The sequence below is a fragment of the Populus nigra genome, chromosome 3 (genome assembly GCF_951802175.1).
Source record: "Populus nigra chromosome 3, ddPopNigr1.1, whole genome shotgun sequence".
NCBI lineage: Eukaryota > Viridiplantae > Streptophyta > Magnoliopsida > Malpighiales > Salicaceae > Populus > Populus nigra.
The window spans coordinates 13,802,147-13,819,445 of NC_084854.1; the positions used below are offsets into that span (position 1 = coordinate 13,802,147).

Sequence of the window (17,299 nt, forward strand, 5' to 3'; positions counted from 1 at the left end):
TGAAAAAGAAAAAAGCTTTAATCTGATGGTGTTCATGCTACAATTTAAGTCATTATAGGTGTTACATAATTCTTCAAATGCTCTTAAATGCAAGTATTGATTTTCTAGATCTAAGCCATGAAAAAAGGTAAAAGTTGAATAATGTCTGGCTTAAAATTAAAGTGAGATGCATCAGGAAGGAAAACTATACATGAGAATGCATTTGTTCTTGTAGGATTCATGTGGTCTCTAAGTGTTTAAACTTGATTATTCTTATTATTCTCATTATGAAGCGACTAGTTATCTTCTTTGGCCATATTTTCTGAAAATGATGAGGATACCCTACAAAGTCTACCACTTAATGTACGTGACCAAACTCTCATGCACGTGTAGGAAGAGAATAAAAGGAAGAAGAAAACAAAAGAAAAAGAAACAGAACAAAAGAAATAAAAGTTAGATACAAGAAAAGTGAAAATAACAGAAATATTATAATTTATACAAGAATTTACCTCCTCGGCAACTGTATCAAAAACTTGACACAATCAAAGAGTTGATGTCTTATCCCAAGTACAGGAGTGTCAAAGTAATAAATAACCCGACAAGACCACTAATAATAATAATGATGATGATGATGATGATGATGATGATGATGATGAGTTAAAGAGGACTTTGAGATGTAAGATTAGTGTGAGGATTAAACAATGATAAAAACAAATGTCAAGGTTAGAGGATCCACTAATAGTATTAGAGATAAGTAAAGTATAAACTCTTTATAAATTATCAACATGATCATATTAATCATCTCATTTACGTAACACCATACTTATAAATTTTATCAGGTATTCATAATGCTAACTTATGTTGACAACAAATCAAGTTCCTCTCATAACAACGATGTCAGCCGAAGATTATGAAGGATCAAGCATTTGATGTACCAAGTGTTATACAACACAAATCTAGATTAACCATTTAACAAGCAAGATATTTAGAATTAATAAGATAAAAATAATAAGACATGTTAATAGCAAGTTGTTTAGGATATAAGCATTGAAATCCATATTGAGTTTATATTATATTTATCCTAACACCATTAGTGAAACCTTTTCACCTTAACATGATAAACTTAACTAAACATTATGAAGAAGAAAAACATAAATAAACAATATAAGAACATAAACATGATATAAGTTAACTAAGTATAGTAAAGAAAATGAAAAGCATAAATAAAAGATTAATAAAAGCAAAACTTAAGCATTACAAAAATATAAAGAAAGATAGCAAGAACATGATCTTGATCTGAAAACCAAGATGCCTAAATGAATGGCAAATGCCTCCTTTTATATGCTAAAATTTAGAACTATTCATTTAGTAATTGATTATTGATGTAGTGGTCAACTATTGATTTAGTGGACTTGGTGGACAGCAGCACTCAATCATTTTGGCTGGATGAAATAACATTGATACAATTAGAATTTGGCAAAGTTTGCTTCATGAAAGTTGTTGGAAATCATCTCCTCTTTCCACTTAAAAAATTTCAGAGTATTTGGATCACTACAGCTCGATATATGTCTAAAATACTGAATAGTGCTTCTGGTGGACGTGGTGGATAGCCCTCAAGCTCTTGTCTCGATGAAATATCATTGCCAACATCATAATTTGAGCAGGTCGTCATCATAAAAGTTATTAGAAATTATCTTATCTTTCCACGCACCAAATTGTACATCCTTTTACCTTCTAGAACTTCAAATATAGATAAAATTCTGAGCAGTGTTTGAGCTGGATTGCAGGACAAATTCTAACTTTTCTTTTGTGGCCAAACTTTGAATTTGAAAATGGCAGATTTGGGTCTTCCATTCTTCATGAACATTGTAGGCCTATTTCTTAGCTTTCTATCCATATAAACCAAACTGAAATCCAAGATCTACAGCTCTAAATATGACTCAATGATTGAACAGTGTTCTAATTTGAATTGAATCAGCATCTCCTTTCTAAGCTTAGCCTTTTCTTTGTCCTTTTATTGTCAATAGTTAATCACAACAATCAATTCTTTGAATTGTGAGATATGCCTGCATTTAAAATGAGCATTTATCATAAATTAAAATTATCTTATATTATCAGACTTGTTATTATAAAACATGCTTTAGTTAAGGAGTTATTGATACTTCAAGTGCAAAATGATGATATAAAACCTTAATAAAAATATACTTTTAAATACTAATCACTGCCCATACACACATATCTAGGCTGTTATAACATCTTATATTCTCACACATCTAGGCTGTCATAACAGCCTATATTTTTTATATTCGGGTTGTTGTAACAACCTACACTTTAATATGTTCGAGTTACCGTAATAGCCTATATTTTCACTTTTAGGCCTATCATAACAACCCACAATCATAAGCATTCTTGGTAGCCATAATAATCTAAATTCACATATATAAACACTACCATAATAGCGCTTTAACTTGCCTTTTTATGCTATCATCCCTCAATTTGCACATAAATGCTACCTAAATTAACCTAAACTCAAACATTTTTATATTGCCGTAATAACCCTTAATTTCTCCTCTTTCAAGTTGTCATAACAACCTATGTTTTTATGATTTTGGGTTGTCATACTAGCCTATAAATACCCAATTCATGATTATCATTCCAGCAACATTTGACCAAGAAGAAAGAGACAACATACAACATATTTACTTACTTTCAGCTCAATTACCTACCATGCATACATACACATTTAGATTACATAACAAGTCTGTAATTGTTCACCCAAAACCAAGGTTTCCTTTTCTAGAATTTGTTTTTTACCATTTTCACAACTACTCATACACATTATTTTTTCACTTTTGTAATAAAGTTCATGGATAAGCTAATTTTTTTTTATTAATTCATTCATTTCCATAATCCCATTTAATTTTTAAGTTTTTTATCACCAATTTTTGTAATCCATTTCAAAGTCATAACCTTTTGTCTCCCCTATGTAATACAATTCAATGTCCAAGCATTTCATTAATCATTTTCATATTCCAATTCACACTTTTCATCAACAACATGGTGAGGATCTAATTCAAACCCTTAATTACATAGAAATTCTACATATCTGTGTGTGTGTCTGCATATATATATATATATATACACACACATAACACATCTATCATCATAATCAAGATTATACATACAAATCCATCATCAATTAAAATTTCCATATCAACAATACAAAACTATGCCCAAATTAACAATTTCATCATCAATTTATATTCTCAAAACAATAACACAAAACCATGCCCAAATTTACAATTCCATCATAAATTTATATTCTTAAATTAATAGCAACAAAAAATCATGTCCTAATTAACAATTTTACTTTCAATTCCCAACTAATCCTAACATACCCTTTTTTCTTGCTACAAACTATCATTTTAGGTAGTACCAAGAAAAAAACTATCATTATAGGGCTTTTCTTTTTCTTTCACTAATTCAAGGAACAAAGATGAAATCAAAGAATAACAAAGCCTTTTACCACATCCAATTAACTCAATTTAATGGGTATTTACAATGAAATTCAAGAACAAACCTCTTTCTTCATTTCCTTTAAAACTTTTCTCACCCAAACCAAAGATTTCTCCACCAAAAACCACTATAACTTCTCTAATCTCATAATATTATGTTGTTTCTTATAGAATTATAACCTTTTTACTACCAATCATGCATGAATTTGGAGAGAAAAATGAATTAATTGTAAGCTCTCTTCGTTCCTAAATAGCATCGACCTATATAGAACAAGGAAAGGAATTTATTTTCGCTTCCCTGATTATAACTTTAACTTTTTGTTTTATACCTCTCATGCTTAATTTTTCCTAAATTTCAAATTTACTCTTTATTTTTATACCGATCATGTCTAACTTTCATTAAATCTTTGACTGTAGATATTTTTTGTATAACTATTTAATTATATTTTATTTTTGGTCAACGTTTTACACCATTAAACGTGGGGTTTACAAAGGCTTTCTTAAATATGTTTGAGGATCTCCCATATGTCTTGACCCATTAATTCCTTAGACCCCTTTTCTGGCAATTATCAACAAATCTTTTATTTTTTGATGGTTTTCTCCATTTAATTCTACTTTAGATTTCCAAACCTCTCATACAGGTGGAGGAGATAACATAACCAACAAATCCTCTAAAATTCTTCTATAAAACAAAACATCTGTTAGGGGTGATTATTATTTAGAATCAAATAATAAAGTAATTTAACAAGTTTACTATAACATTTTTATTTTTGAAACCAACACATTAATCATAATGAAGGGGGAAACCCCAAAACTTCTAATGAAAGCTCCTTGAATTTTCAATTCTGTTTCTATACACAGAGTTAAGTATTCAGAGTTTTCAGGAACGCGAGAGCAGTTAATATGTTCAGAAACCATCATAAATTGAAATTTTTGAATTGCTAGGCCCGTGAGTAACTTCATATATTTGATCATTTGCCATTTCGAGTTGCTGCATGAATGGTGGCCACTGAACCAGAACAGTTTTTCCTAGTATAACGAACTACCAAAACAGCAGTTCAAATGTTCAGTAGAGAGGGTTGTTTCATTAATGTCGCCCTAGAGACAACTATGGTTGTATCCACTATTTTGTCTCTTGGCAATTGGCATTGCCCGGAGCAGTTTTTGAAGGGGCTCTTGATCCCAGGGAGACCCCTTTATTGTTTACGCTGCATGGCTCAAGAAAATATGGTCACGAGAGACGATGTGGAGTAATATTTGGGATTCGGGATTCGGGAATTAGCCTGTGGATTTGACTTGGCTTGATTATACTTTGATAATGATGCATCACCCTGGTTGTATAATTAATGTGTATTAATGAAGGGTTGAGTGATTGCAAAATCATTGCATGATAATAATGCAGCAGTTGACCATGATTGTCAATTTGACCAACCACTGAGTCAATCTTCCTACTGTATTAGTAGGGGTCATAATTTGTGTAGTGGTACGAATATATAAGTATAACAAACTTGCACACATGTTGAGGAGTACGATATAATAGTAGTTTGAGATTACACCAGTGACGGGGTTTTGTCTCTTGTTTTGTTTCTCTCGCGAAATTGAATTTTTTTGATAAAAAAATTAGAGTCATAAGAAAGTTACCGAGGAATGACTCGATTTCAATCTTTTTTGAAAAATAATATAGTTTCACAAGACTGGTTTTCAAAATCATGTTTTTTAAATATTATTGTTATTCTAAATTACAAGTTTAGATTATGTATTTTAGTTTTGCATTGAATTTTGATAAAAAATTGTTGAAACTTGGGATTTTATTCAATTGAGATCATTTAGTCTTTAATTGATCTAATTAGATATGTTTTCATTGATATTATTACGGTCAGAGTAATAGCAATTAGAGTTTGCATTTAATTGTGAGATAAGTTGATTTGGATGAAATGAGTATTCTTCTTTTACAGAATTCTTTAAATATTTTTATGTTGTATCATTATGGTAGTACTATTATTTCTAATACGATTAATAATGTCGCTTATATTGATAGATGTACTATGTTCTTGAATGCTATAGAGGCATGTCATTTGAAGATACCAAAAAAATTATATCCAGAAGACTTGGTTTGAATTATAATGATGTTAAAATAGATATCACTTGAAGGCCTCATGTTAGGGAACATCAATATTTTTCAATATCAATTGCATATGATGTGGATTTTAAATTATGATAGAATTGTTCGTCCAAAATGGAACGAACATAATGAAATTGTATGTGAGTAGTCAAACTAAACTTAAAAGCTCATGTAATGTGGGGTGTGAAGATACTAATGTATCTATCTGCCACTTGGAAAATTATCACATTTAGCTAGTACTGGTACGTCTAGGACATTGAAAGATAGGGTTATGAGAATTTGTGATGAAAATATAATTAAAACTATATATTGTGATCAGCGTGGGTATGACTCCTCCAAACCTAGTTATAATAAACATGAGGGTGTCATAGGTTTAGTTGAAATATCGTATGATAATGATGATAAGGTAATGAGCCTTCCTATTTCATAATTTTTTCATGATACCAGAGTTGATAACATGGTTTATAATTATTGGTTTGTTTATCCTAGAAAATCATCTGGTAATAGTGATTTGGTAGTTGGAAAAATTATTGCATCAAAATAAACACACATGTAGCAATACATACAAACCTTTTCTTTTATTATATAGAATTTGGGTAAGATATACTATAGATTCTATAAGTTGATATGGCTTCCAGATCTTGTGATCTCATACGTCATACATGCGGGTTTTTATTACATTACATGTCTTCAGCACATAAAGATAGATAATGACTTGTTCACGATACTTGTCAAGAGATGGAGACAGGAGCCTCACATATTCCACCTTCGTTTAGGGGAGATAACGCCTGCATTACAAGACATCGTTATTCTACTTAGCTTACCTATAGATGGGTGAGCACTTACTATCATGGTTATCCAAAATAAGGTCACTCTATGCAAGCATGCATTCAGACGAGTGCCCTTTCCAGAAATGTTCTAGGGGAGTATAAGATGGCTTTGGAAAGAATTTTCTGCATTACCTGATGATTATGATGACGAGATCTAACGAAATATGCTAGAGTGTATGTAACACCCCACCTTACTAGCAAGATATTATCCGCTTTGGGCCTCCCAGTCCACCCATATCCAAGGCTTCCACCCAGATCCCCCTCACAGTTTTGTTCTTGGCAGTCATACATGACCCAAAAACGCGTCTTACTAGTCAAGGTGAGCATACACTTATAAGGCCCTAGCTCTGGACGCTCGCTTCCGATGTGGGATCTTACAATCCCCCCACCTTAAGACGAGCCGTCCTCGACTCTGATACTAAATGTAACACCCCACCTCACTAGCAAGATATTGCCCGCTTTGAGCCTCCCAGTCCACTCAAATCCAGGGTTTCCACCCAAGTCCCCCTCACGGTTTTGTTCTTGTCAGTCACACATGACCCCAAAACGCGTCTTACTAGTTAAGGTGAGCATGCATTTATAAGGCCCTGGCTCTGGACGCTAGCTTCCAATGTGGAATCTTACAGTGTACATACTTTATATATTTGATAATATATTTTTCACGAATCTTAGTGGGATGCTTGTGCCATTGTTCTACCTATCACTGCTAGAGGATCTTGAATCCATTCCACTATATAGGTGGGGTTCATGCATCCTTGCATGTTTGTATAGGCATTTTATATCATGCTAGCTTGGAAAAAGCAAAGCAAGTTAGAGGATGTTTATTGATTTTATATGTAAAATAAATGTAATAAGTTTTTTAATTTTTAATTATGCTTTTTATGTTATAGTTGATTAATAGTTATTGTATACTTTTTGTTCATAAAGCTATGGCCATGGGAGCATTTACACTTGAAGCGACCACGTATTGATGTCTATTCAGGTTTTAGAGGTTGAGCTACAACTTCCATTAGGATACAAGTAATAATGTTATTGATAATACAAATTATGTTATTTATATTAAGAGTATTTTTCATGGAAACATTATTTAATAAGTTTCACTGCTTATTTACTAGCACATGGTGTGGGAGCAGATATTTTAAAAATAATCCAACCCATGTTTTGTTATTTTATCACAGCAAGTTAGATAGACAATGATCAAATCAAATATGTTATAATAAATTGTAATGTTGATGTTAAAATTGATGTTGGAATTTTTTTATATTGATAAATGTTGGGAAATAATTGCATAGGTTGATGTTGGTAAATGATGTGAAATAATTGTTTATGTTGATGTTGGTAAATGATGTGAAATAATTGTTTATGTTGATGATGGTAAATGACGAGAAATAATTGCTTGCGTTGATGATGGTAAATGTTGGGAAATAATTGCATATGTTGTTGATGGTAAATGGCGAGAAATAATTGCTTACGTTGATGTTGAAATTTTTTGATATTGATAAATGTTGGGAAATAATTTCATAGGTTGATGTCAGTAAATGATGAGAAATAATTGCATCAGTTGATGTTGGTAAATGAGGGAAAATAATTACATTGTTGATGTTTCAATAAGTTGTGTGGGATCTTTATTCGGTAGATAATATGCCAGTTGCTCTTGTTATATGCATATTGACCATGGACTTATAGACATCGGTTATCCCTCTCATATTTTTTGAGCTTATTAAGATGTATAGCTTGTTATAGATTTGAGTGATCAGTTGTATTCCATTAGTCGTTTAGGTAGGCACACTGATTATAATTGGATAATCCACCATCTCTAGTATATATCGATGTGGGATGCATGAAGAAATTTTATTTTTAAAGAGGCGCATCCTATAATTTTCGAGGAGGAATATATGAGTTGGTACCTGAGTATAACACACCGAATCATTACACCAAACTCAGCGCAGGTTCCTCCACGTAAGGAGATGGAGTATGAGCCATATGAACGTCGAGTTTAGAATGTTTTAAGTATTTTTTATTTTTTATAGGTTTGAACAAAGCCGTTGCATTTATTTATCGATTAATAATTTATATTTGTTTAATATTATGTTGGACAATTGTTACATGACGGTCAACATGTTGTGGCTGATCTTTATGATCTTGATGATGATGAACTTGGTCATTGTTAAGCATCTCTTTGGTTCGAGACATGCCATACTATATTTGACTTGTTATGAGAGACATTGAGCTTAAATGATATTGTTTTAGAGGATGAGACCATATAGACGGATGAAAGTTGTGCTATTAATGAAGTCTACCTATTCACTCATCGTCGCAGAAGACACAGACAGACTCAGATGTATTATTATGTTGTATTATGTTTTTAGTTAAGAGTTATTTTTATTTTTATTACTTTTGTAATATTATTTTAGCTAATTATCATGTTGATTTTAATATTATCTTACATATTATGTATTTTCATACTTATTTTAAATAAGCATGATTTAAAATCATTAATGAATAGGTGAACATCGTGACCATGTTGTTTAAAATTTCAAATCATCCATTTACAAGTTAAAAAAATGCACATTGTTATATTTTGTTATTGCCATTATCAATTATCTTTTTAACTAATAAATAAAAACAATGTTTAAAAATAACATGTATTAATTTGAAATTATAATTAACAAAAAAAATAATGTTAAATTATATAGTGGTTTAGGCTTTGTTTTATGTAAGATTTGGGGTTGGGTTTAGGCTAAAATTATGTTATGATAACACAACCGCTATTTACATTAGAGTCTGTGTATTTAATAATTATTATTGATATTAGCGGTTATTTAATAAAGACGTTAATGACAATAATAGTCAATAACAACTGTTTAATAAAGATGCTAATGACAATAATAGTTATTTAAAACAATTGTTATTCCTATTAGCGATTTATTAATAAAACTGCAATTCTCATTAGCAGTTGAGTGAAAGTGTGTTATTTTCTTTATACTTTCTGTTCCGTGTAATATTCTTAAATCTTTTACCAAATTGTACTAGTTTGGTAAAATTCACCATGAAATTAGCTCAAGGTTTGAAAAATAAGAACTTGATGCACACTCCACATCAATCACAATTAGTTAATACTAGTTAGGTGGTCCACGCTACGCTACGAGTCAACTTTTTTTTTCATAAAAAAATATTAAAAAAAGCTAAGATCCAATAGCGTTGGATCTGTCTACAAAGCTATTATTATTATTTTAATCTTACCCTTCAAGAGTCGAGGTTTGAAAAATAAGAACTTGATGCACACTCCACATCAATCACAATTAGTTAATACTAGTTAGGTGGTCCACGCTACGCTGCGAGTCAACTTTTTTTTCATAAAAAGAATGTTAAAAAAAAAAGCTAAGATCCAAGAGTGTTGGATCTGTCTGCAAAGCTATTATTATTATTTTAATTTTACCCTTCAAGAGTCAAAGTTTGAAAAATAAGAACTTGATGCACACTCCATATCAATCACAATTAGTTAATACTAGTTAGGTGGTCCACGCTACGCTGCGAGTAAACTTTTTTTCATAAAAAAATATGTTAAAAAAAAGCTAAGATCCAAGAGCGTTGGATCTGTTTGCAAAACTATTATTATTATTTTAATTTTACCCTTTAAGAGATTTGGGTTAGGCAGGAGTGAGCGAGTCTGCAAACCCAAGCGCCTGTCTGTAGAGGCGAGCGGCCCTAGCGCCTAAGGCTTGACAATCATACCATGCCCAACGCCTGGGCCTGCAACCTTACCATGCCCAATAAAATTCAAACTGATCATTTTATCCCTAATTATTTTTTTAATACCGAATATTTCTCATAAAAAAGACAACCTCATCTCTCATTACAAGTTTTTGTGACAAGAACAACATTACTATTACACTGCGCCTCAATTGTAATTTGTGTCTATATAAATAGTGGGAGGAATATTGAGTCTTATTAGTATATTGCATAATATAAGCTGAAGTTGGATTTAAAGGTACCGGACCGTAAAATTTAATTAATAAAAAAAAAGCTAATTAATAAAAAAAAAAAGCTTGATTTGACGCAGAAAATAGTGAATTTATTGTCTATTAACATGAAAGTTGTGCAAGGATATTCTACTAGGCGTAGACGTCATCATAAAGATATATTCAAAATAGTTTTTGTCAGCACTATTTAATGATAAATAGATTTTATTAAACTTGTGGATGCTGCACAATCTGCAGTGAATTGATTGATTCCAAAATATCTTATAGAATAATTAAGATGCACCTTTTGCATTTTTTTAATTTTGGCTATGATACCTCACATATCCGCTCTGCCTTTAATGAAGATTTTGTTGAAAGTTCGAACTTCGGATATGGTAAAAAAATCACAGAACTGTATCAGTGAGATTTTTAATTACAAACAGAGAAGAAATAAAGTTCATCGCAACGGCAATCATGGTGCTTACCTCGCCATGAAGATCACTGCTTGCCTTTATCTCAAATCATTCTTGCATGTGTGGTTGACTATTGTTGACTATAGAGGAGATACAAGGCAAAAAACATGCCACTATTCGTCATAGAAAAATTGGGTTATTTTACCTTTCCAATCCTAAATTTCATAAGTTATCAAATTAAAATTATTTCATTATCTCTTCTTTAATTTTCAACTTTGGTGAAAGCAATAAAAAATAAAAGATTTGAACTCGTAACTGCTAATTATTACATTTTTTTATTTCCAATAAAAAATTTTATCACAAGTCAAACACCTAGAATGTGAAACATGTTGTTTTTCTGGTTCTAATCATTACTAGATCAAACAACTAATATTTATAATAAAACAAATAGTAAAATTGAATTGCTTCACCTTTCCAATACTAGATTCCATAAGTTATCAAATTAAAACTATTCTTTTCTTTGATCTTTCAATTTAAAGCTTTTAATTAAAGTGAAAAAAAAACCCTAACTCATAACTCAAACACTTGAACCATGAAGCGATTCCATAGATAAATTTACTTTAATTTTTTAAGAAATAAAGTTGACTGCTGTTAGCGTGAAAGAAATAGTCAAATTTAAAAGTGATCAGTAAAAGCTGGCTTCACTTTTTTTAAAAAAATAACTTCTATTCTAAAAGGGAACAGGACTTTAACAGAAATCCATCCATTCCAATCCTAATTAGATATTTTTATAACAATAAGTATTGTTTATCTTTTTTTTAACCTAATATCAAAAAAAGAAATGAACATATTGATATGATGGGTTCAAGAGTTTAATTTAGATGAAAATTGGCTTTCCTTTTGTTGATGGTCAACTTGTGGATTTGTGTTGATCTCCTGGTTTTGACCCATCAAATGAATGACTGCCCATCGACTGATCAAGACCAATGACTTGTTCAGTTGGTGGGCCGTCCGCAACCCAATTTACATGCGAGGTTGGTGAAAGGCATTATCAACCTTTTATTGTTCTTGGCGTTACCATAACCTCTCTATGCCCAAATGGTAAAGCACGGCCAGTGTTTCTCCTAAGCCAAAAAAAAAAAAACAACAGTTTTAGAGTCTTTAGACAAAGCTTTCTACTGTACTGATGAATATTCATAAATGGAAGTGGGATTGAGAAGGACTGGAGAGATGATTCAAATAGAGAATGGTCTTTGGGGGTATAAGATGATAAGGCTAGTAAGTAGTATACAATTATTACGATAGAGTTCAAGAAAAAGTAGAGCCCTGTCTTTATTGGAGAGAAAATAATAATTATTTTTATTATAATAATTGTAATAGTAATGATAGTGTAAAGTAAGAGTATTCTCCCAAGAAGCCAAAACATTACTGATCACACACGCACTCCTTATAAATTCTTCACATCAGTAATTCAATATCACCTCACAGTTTGTCTTCATTCCTTTTCTAAAGAAAAATACACACACACACCCACACAAATATCTTCTTATTGTGCTAGTGAATCTTGAAGGCTAGCGAAAATGGTGGCCAAGAAGCCAAGAATTGTTATTATTGGAGCGGGAATGGCAGGTCTCACAGCTGCAAACAAGCTCTACACTTCCAGTAGCTCTAACGATATGTTTGAGCTCTGCGTTGTGGAAGGTGGTTCAAGGATTGGTGGCAGAATTAACACTTCAGAATTTGGTGGTGACAGGATAGAGATGGGTGCAACATGGATCCATGGCATTGGAGGCAGCCCAGTTCACAAAATTGCTCAGGAAATCCATTCACTTGAGTCTGAGCAGCCGTGGGAGTGCATGGATGGACTCTTGGACGAGCCAAAGACCGTCGCTGAAGGCGGTTTCGAGCTTAGTCCATCTCTTGTGGAGTCAATATCCACAGTCTTTAAGAACCTGATGGATTATGCCCAGGGGAAACTGATTGAACGTGAGGAAAGCAGTGAAGAGGTTGATTTCTGCAAGCTTGCAGATAAGATTTGTAAGATTTGTCCAAGCAATGGCGGTGGTCCTGGAAAGCTCAGTGTTGGTTCTTTTCTCAGACAAGCCCTTAATGTTTACTGGGATTCTGTGAACGAGCAAGAACAGATCGAAGGGTGTGGTAATTGGAGCAGAAAGTTGATTGAAGAAGCCATATTTGCAATGCATGAAAACATTCAAAGGACCTATACTTCCGCGGGTGATCTCTTGACTCTAGATTTTGATGCAGAAAGTGAGTATCGCATGTTTCCAGGTGAAGAAATCACCATTGCTAAGGGCTACTTGAGTGTCATTGAATCGCTAGCTTCAGTTTTACCTCATGGCCTAATCCAATTAGGCCGCAAGGTCGCAAGAATTGAATGGCAGCCTGAAGCTCACCAATCAAGCGGACATGGTTGTGCTGGTAGGCCTGTGAAGATACATTTCTGCGATGGATCAATAATGTCAGCTGATCACGTTATAGTTACAGTTTCACTCGGGGTACTTAAAGCTGGAATTGGTCCAGATTCAGGTATGTTCAACCCCCCTCTTCCAACTTTCAAGACAGAGGCCATATCCAGGCTAGGATATGGTGTTGTGAATAAGTTGTTTTTGCAACTGAGTTCAAGGCACGATGGCAGAGATGGTGATTACAGCAAGTTCCCATTCCTGCAAATGGCTTTTCATCGACCAGACTCCGAATGGAGGCATAAAAAGATACCATGGTGGATGAGAAGGACAGCTTCTCTGAGTCCAATTTATAAAAATTCTGGTGTGTTGCTATCTTGGTTTGCAGGGAAAGAAGCTCTTGAGCTCGAAACTCTTAGTGATGAAGAGATTATTGATGGGGTGTCAACAACACTATCTAGCTTTTTGTCACAGCCCCACAAACAATTGAATTCTAATTCTCATGGAGTATGCAATGGGAAAGAGAAATCTGTGGATGGGAATAGAGTTAGATTCGCCAAGGTATTGAAGAGTAAATGGGGTAACGATCCTCTCTTCTTGGGATCTTACAGTTATGTTGCAGTTGGATCAAGCGGCGATGACCTAGACACATTGGCAGAGCCATTGCCAAATACCGATACTTTAGGATCTGCTCCACTTCAAATTCTGTTTGCAGGGGAGGCAACACACAGAACCCATTATTCTACTACTCACGGAGCTTATTTTAGTGGTCTTAGAGAAGCCAGTAGGCTTCTTCAACATTATCATTGTGTTGGGGTTTAGACACTTAGTACTTTAATTTTGATCTTTTTTTCTAAGACACTTAATTTTCTGATATCTTTTTTTCTTTCTTTCAATTTCCTTCCGTCTAAAACATCTCTCTCTCTCTCTCTATAGATTTGAGTACCACCAGAGAGCAAAAGGAAAAGGAAAAGGAATGGGATTAGGGAGGGATGAAAGAGATAGATGGGGACATTTTTAGATGTATTGCCTGAATTAAAGAACCTTCTTTCCATTTTCTAATGCTTTCTCTTTGTTTGTGATTGCGCGAGTGTGGTTTCTTTCTCTATTTTAAGTTCTCTTTGATCTTCAAAGCAAACCAATTAAGATGGTGTTTGTTTGGCATTGATTGAATATTTTCAAAGTTCGAGGCAAAAAACAAAAGAAAGCTTTGGATCCCACCTCTTTGTTAAGTGTATCTTTTTTCTTCCTCGGTCGACAGGATCCGATAAACCCGGCTCTTTCCAGCTCGGAGTCTCTTCATCAGTTGCCCTACAGCTTGTCTCTCTGCCCAACCCCTTGTTAACTCCAAACACAACTTGGACATAGAATTTACACCACCATCACACAGCTAGGGACAATCAATGAGCTGGCTGTAAGAGTATGTGATTCACATGAAAATCTGGATATGAACCGAGCCTGGGGTCCCATGCCATGCCATACAGTACATCTACTGTATCAAATTGCAGCCACGATGGGCCAACAGGGAGTCAGTCAATCAGACTGGTTGCCAAAATGTCCTTAACAACGAGACATGGGTGGAGATGCGTATCGTCTCCTGATCGCTTTCGTCTTTAGTGCTGAAGCTCCCTCGTAGCCAGGGGAGAGGAGGGACCCATGAAGACACGATAGGTCCCCTCCCATGCATACGTGAGTTTATGCGTTTAACTTAACTACTCACCGCTCAGTAGACAACAACAGTAGCCTACTGCTTGACCCACCACTTGTTTGCTACCTGGTGGTACCATTAGATTTCTCTTCAGACACCAAATCCTTACTCTGCATGCTACAGACAGAAATCGACTGTCCTTATTAACACAAATACTTCTGTCCACGAGCCTCTCAATAATTTCTTTATATATAATATCTTCTCAACTGAGATTAAACCCACCATTTTACGGACCCGATCGTGCCTGGTTTTGAGTCGATTTTTGGAACTCACATCACATCTTTTAAAAGCTAGGCTCCTTGAATCTAGTACCAGTTCATATTCAATGTCACACAAGGGAGGAGGAGCTTTTCACTAACCTGAGAGAGTCATTCCGGTTGGTCCACAAGCTTTTCAATAATTGTCTAGCAATCCATCGCCTTCAAATGTTCTACTGCTGCAGCGTACGTATGCGTGCCAACAAATTCAATCGAACCAGGGTCGTAGATACCATTTGTTGTCTTCGGGTTGATATTTTCTTGATATTCTTATATCATTTTAATATACTAATATCAGAAACAAATTGTTAGAAAGAAAGATTCCACCTCCAAAACTCTGCGGACTGTATGGTCAAATCAATGGAGAGGGATGCTGTTCATATATCACAGAGAGTTTAAGATTTTCCAGGCTCTCCCGGAAAAAAGAAAAGAAAAGAGGGAATGGCCCACTTGCTGTCTCTCTTTGCCACTTGTTCAATCACTCTTTGATGATTGTGCATATCACATCCCAATCTGTCACCCAGTCATTTGTCTGATTCATAAACAAACAAGAAAGAATCCCCCATCCTCCATTACCCCTCCACAGTCCACTCCCACCCACTGGCCACCGCCTCGTCCAACATGTTCATTACTTACCTTGACCCTCTTTTATTTTGGCCTCTAATCATCATTATCAACACCTTTAATCCTTACACTTAATTGGTTTAATCAAATCTCTAGTCCTTACTTGCCACAAGCATAATTTGCCATCACCATACCCTCTGATCGATTTACAGGTGTTTTCAACAATCAAAAACCCAGCTAATTACAGTTCGAAGCTAAGGATTGGTTTCCCTTCTATCGTATAAATTGAGGAGCTGAGATATCCCCACTACTACAAAGCATGCAAATACATTTCTTTAGCTCATTGAATTCGGGATGATATTTTTATTTTTTACTCAATTTATAATATAGTACGTGTAATATATTACTTGGAAGGCTTCAGAACAATACTTTCAGTTATTCGGTTGGGTGGTTCTTAAGAAATTTTATGGAAAGAACAGGGACAGCATTTCCATGTCCTTGTAGGTGTCCAATAACTTTAAAACAATGATCCATTCTCTCTCTTTTTTGTTTTTGGCAAATCTTAGATTAAAAGTCTCATGATGCATTAGGAGCTGTCTACTTTATTCTTTCCAAACGATGGAGAGTAACTTTTCTATCCTTGAGAGAACTAATGATATTGAAAGAGAAGACAAATGGCATCTAACATCTGCTTTGCAAGGTCCTTGTGATGATAGTTAAACCCTTTAACTAAAAAAATCAAGTAGCAAATATCAAAAACAATTTTATGTCAAGGAATCTAGACGTCTATTCATAGAGTAATAGGGCCATTGGAGGGCTTCCTCAACTCTCACAGTGTAACAATTAATCATCAGCTTTTCTGGCCCAGATGACACTATCTCTTACCTACAATCGGATTATGATGATGCAAAGCACCATCTTTTTCTAAGATCTATCCTTCACTTCAATTCAAGATACAAAATCTCTTCTTGGTTTTGTCCAATTCATTCAAATTCATTGTCCAGCAATGTTAAAAAAACTGGCAGTTAAAACCAAGCCTATGATCTGCAGCCACCTACATTTTTGCTGGTGGGGAATCCATCATTCAATTGGTGAGCTCTCAACAACAGCTAGCAACTATTGGTTTGAAGATTGCAGGTCTTCTATATTGTTCTTGACTGGGTTGTTGTCCATAAAAAACAAAAAAGATTGTCTTTAAATTGGTGTCAAGAAACTTTCAACAGAAGATTTAGTAATTAAAAAACAAAAAAAAACTAAAATTTATTGCATTGAAACAATATAATCATTATTTTTCCCTTCTAAGAAAAAATCATGAAAGGAAAAATAGCACGGTCTTCTCACAAGATCTATTGATCATTATCGGAATAATCAGGGACATACCAATCTTTTAGTTTATTTTAACATAGTGCAATGATTAAATTACTCTTAAAAGAAAAAATAAATAAATTGACATCTAGAATTTTTATTTTTTTTGAATTTTCATATCTTAAAATATAGTAAAATGACTAAATTACCACTATAAGCTA

At 33.7% G+C, this 17,299-nt stretch overlaps 1 protein-coding gene across 1 annotated transcript; it reads left to right on the top strand.

Moving 5' to 3' along the window:
- Window positions 1-12,121: 12,121 nt before the first annotated feature.
- Window positions 12,122-14,306, top strand: LOC133689936 (probable polyamine oxidase 5). Its single transcript, XM_062110049.1, has one exon. The coding sequence runs from the start codon at window positions 12,402-12,404 to the stop codon at window positions 14,064-14,066; it is 1,665 nt and encodes a 554-aa protein (XP_061966033.1). The 5' UTR covers window positions 12,122-12,401; the 3' UTR covers window positions 14,067-14,306.
- The last annotated feature ends 2,993 nt before the right edge of the window (window positions 14,307-17,299 follow it).

Excerpts from the sequence above, each read along its gene's own strand:
- LOC133689936 (XM_062110049.1), top strand. The coding sequence starts at position 12,402 with ATGGTGGCCAAGAAGCCAAGAATTGTTATTATTGGAGCGGGAATGGCA.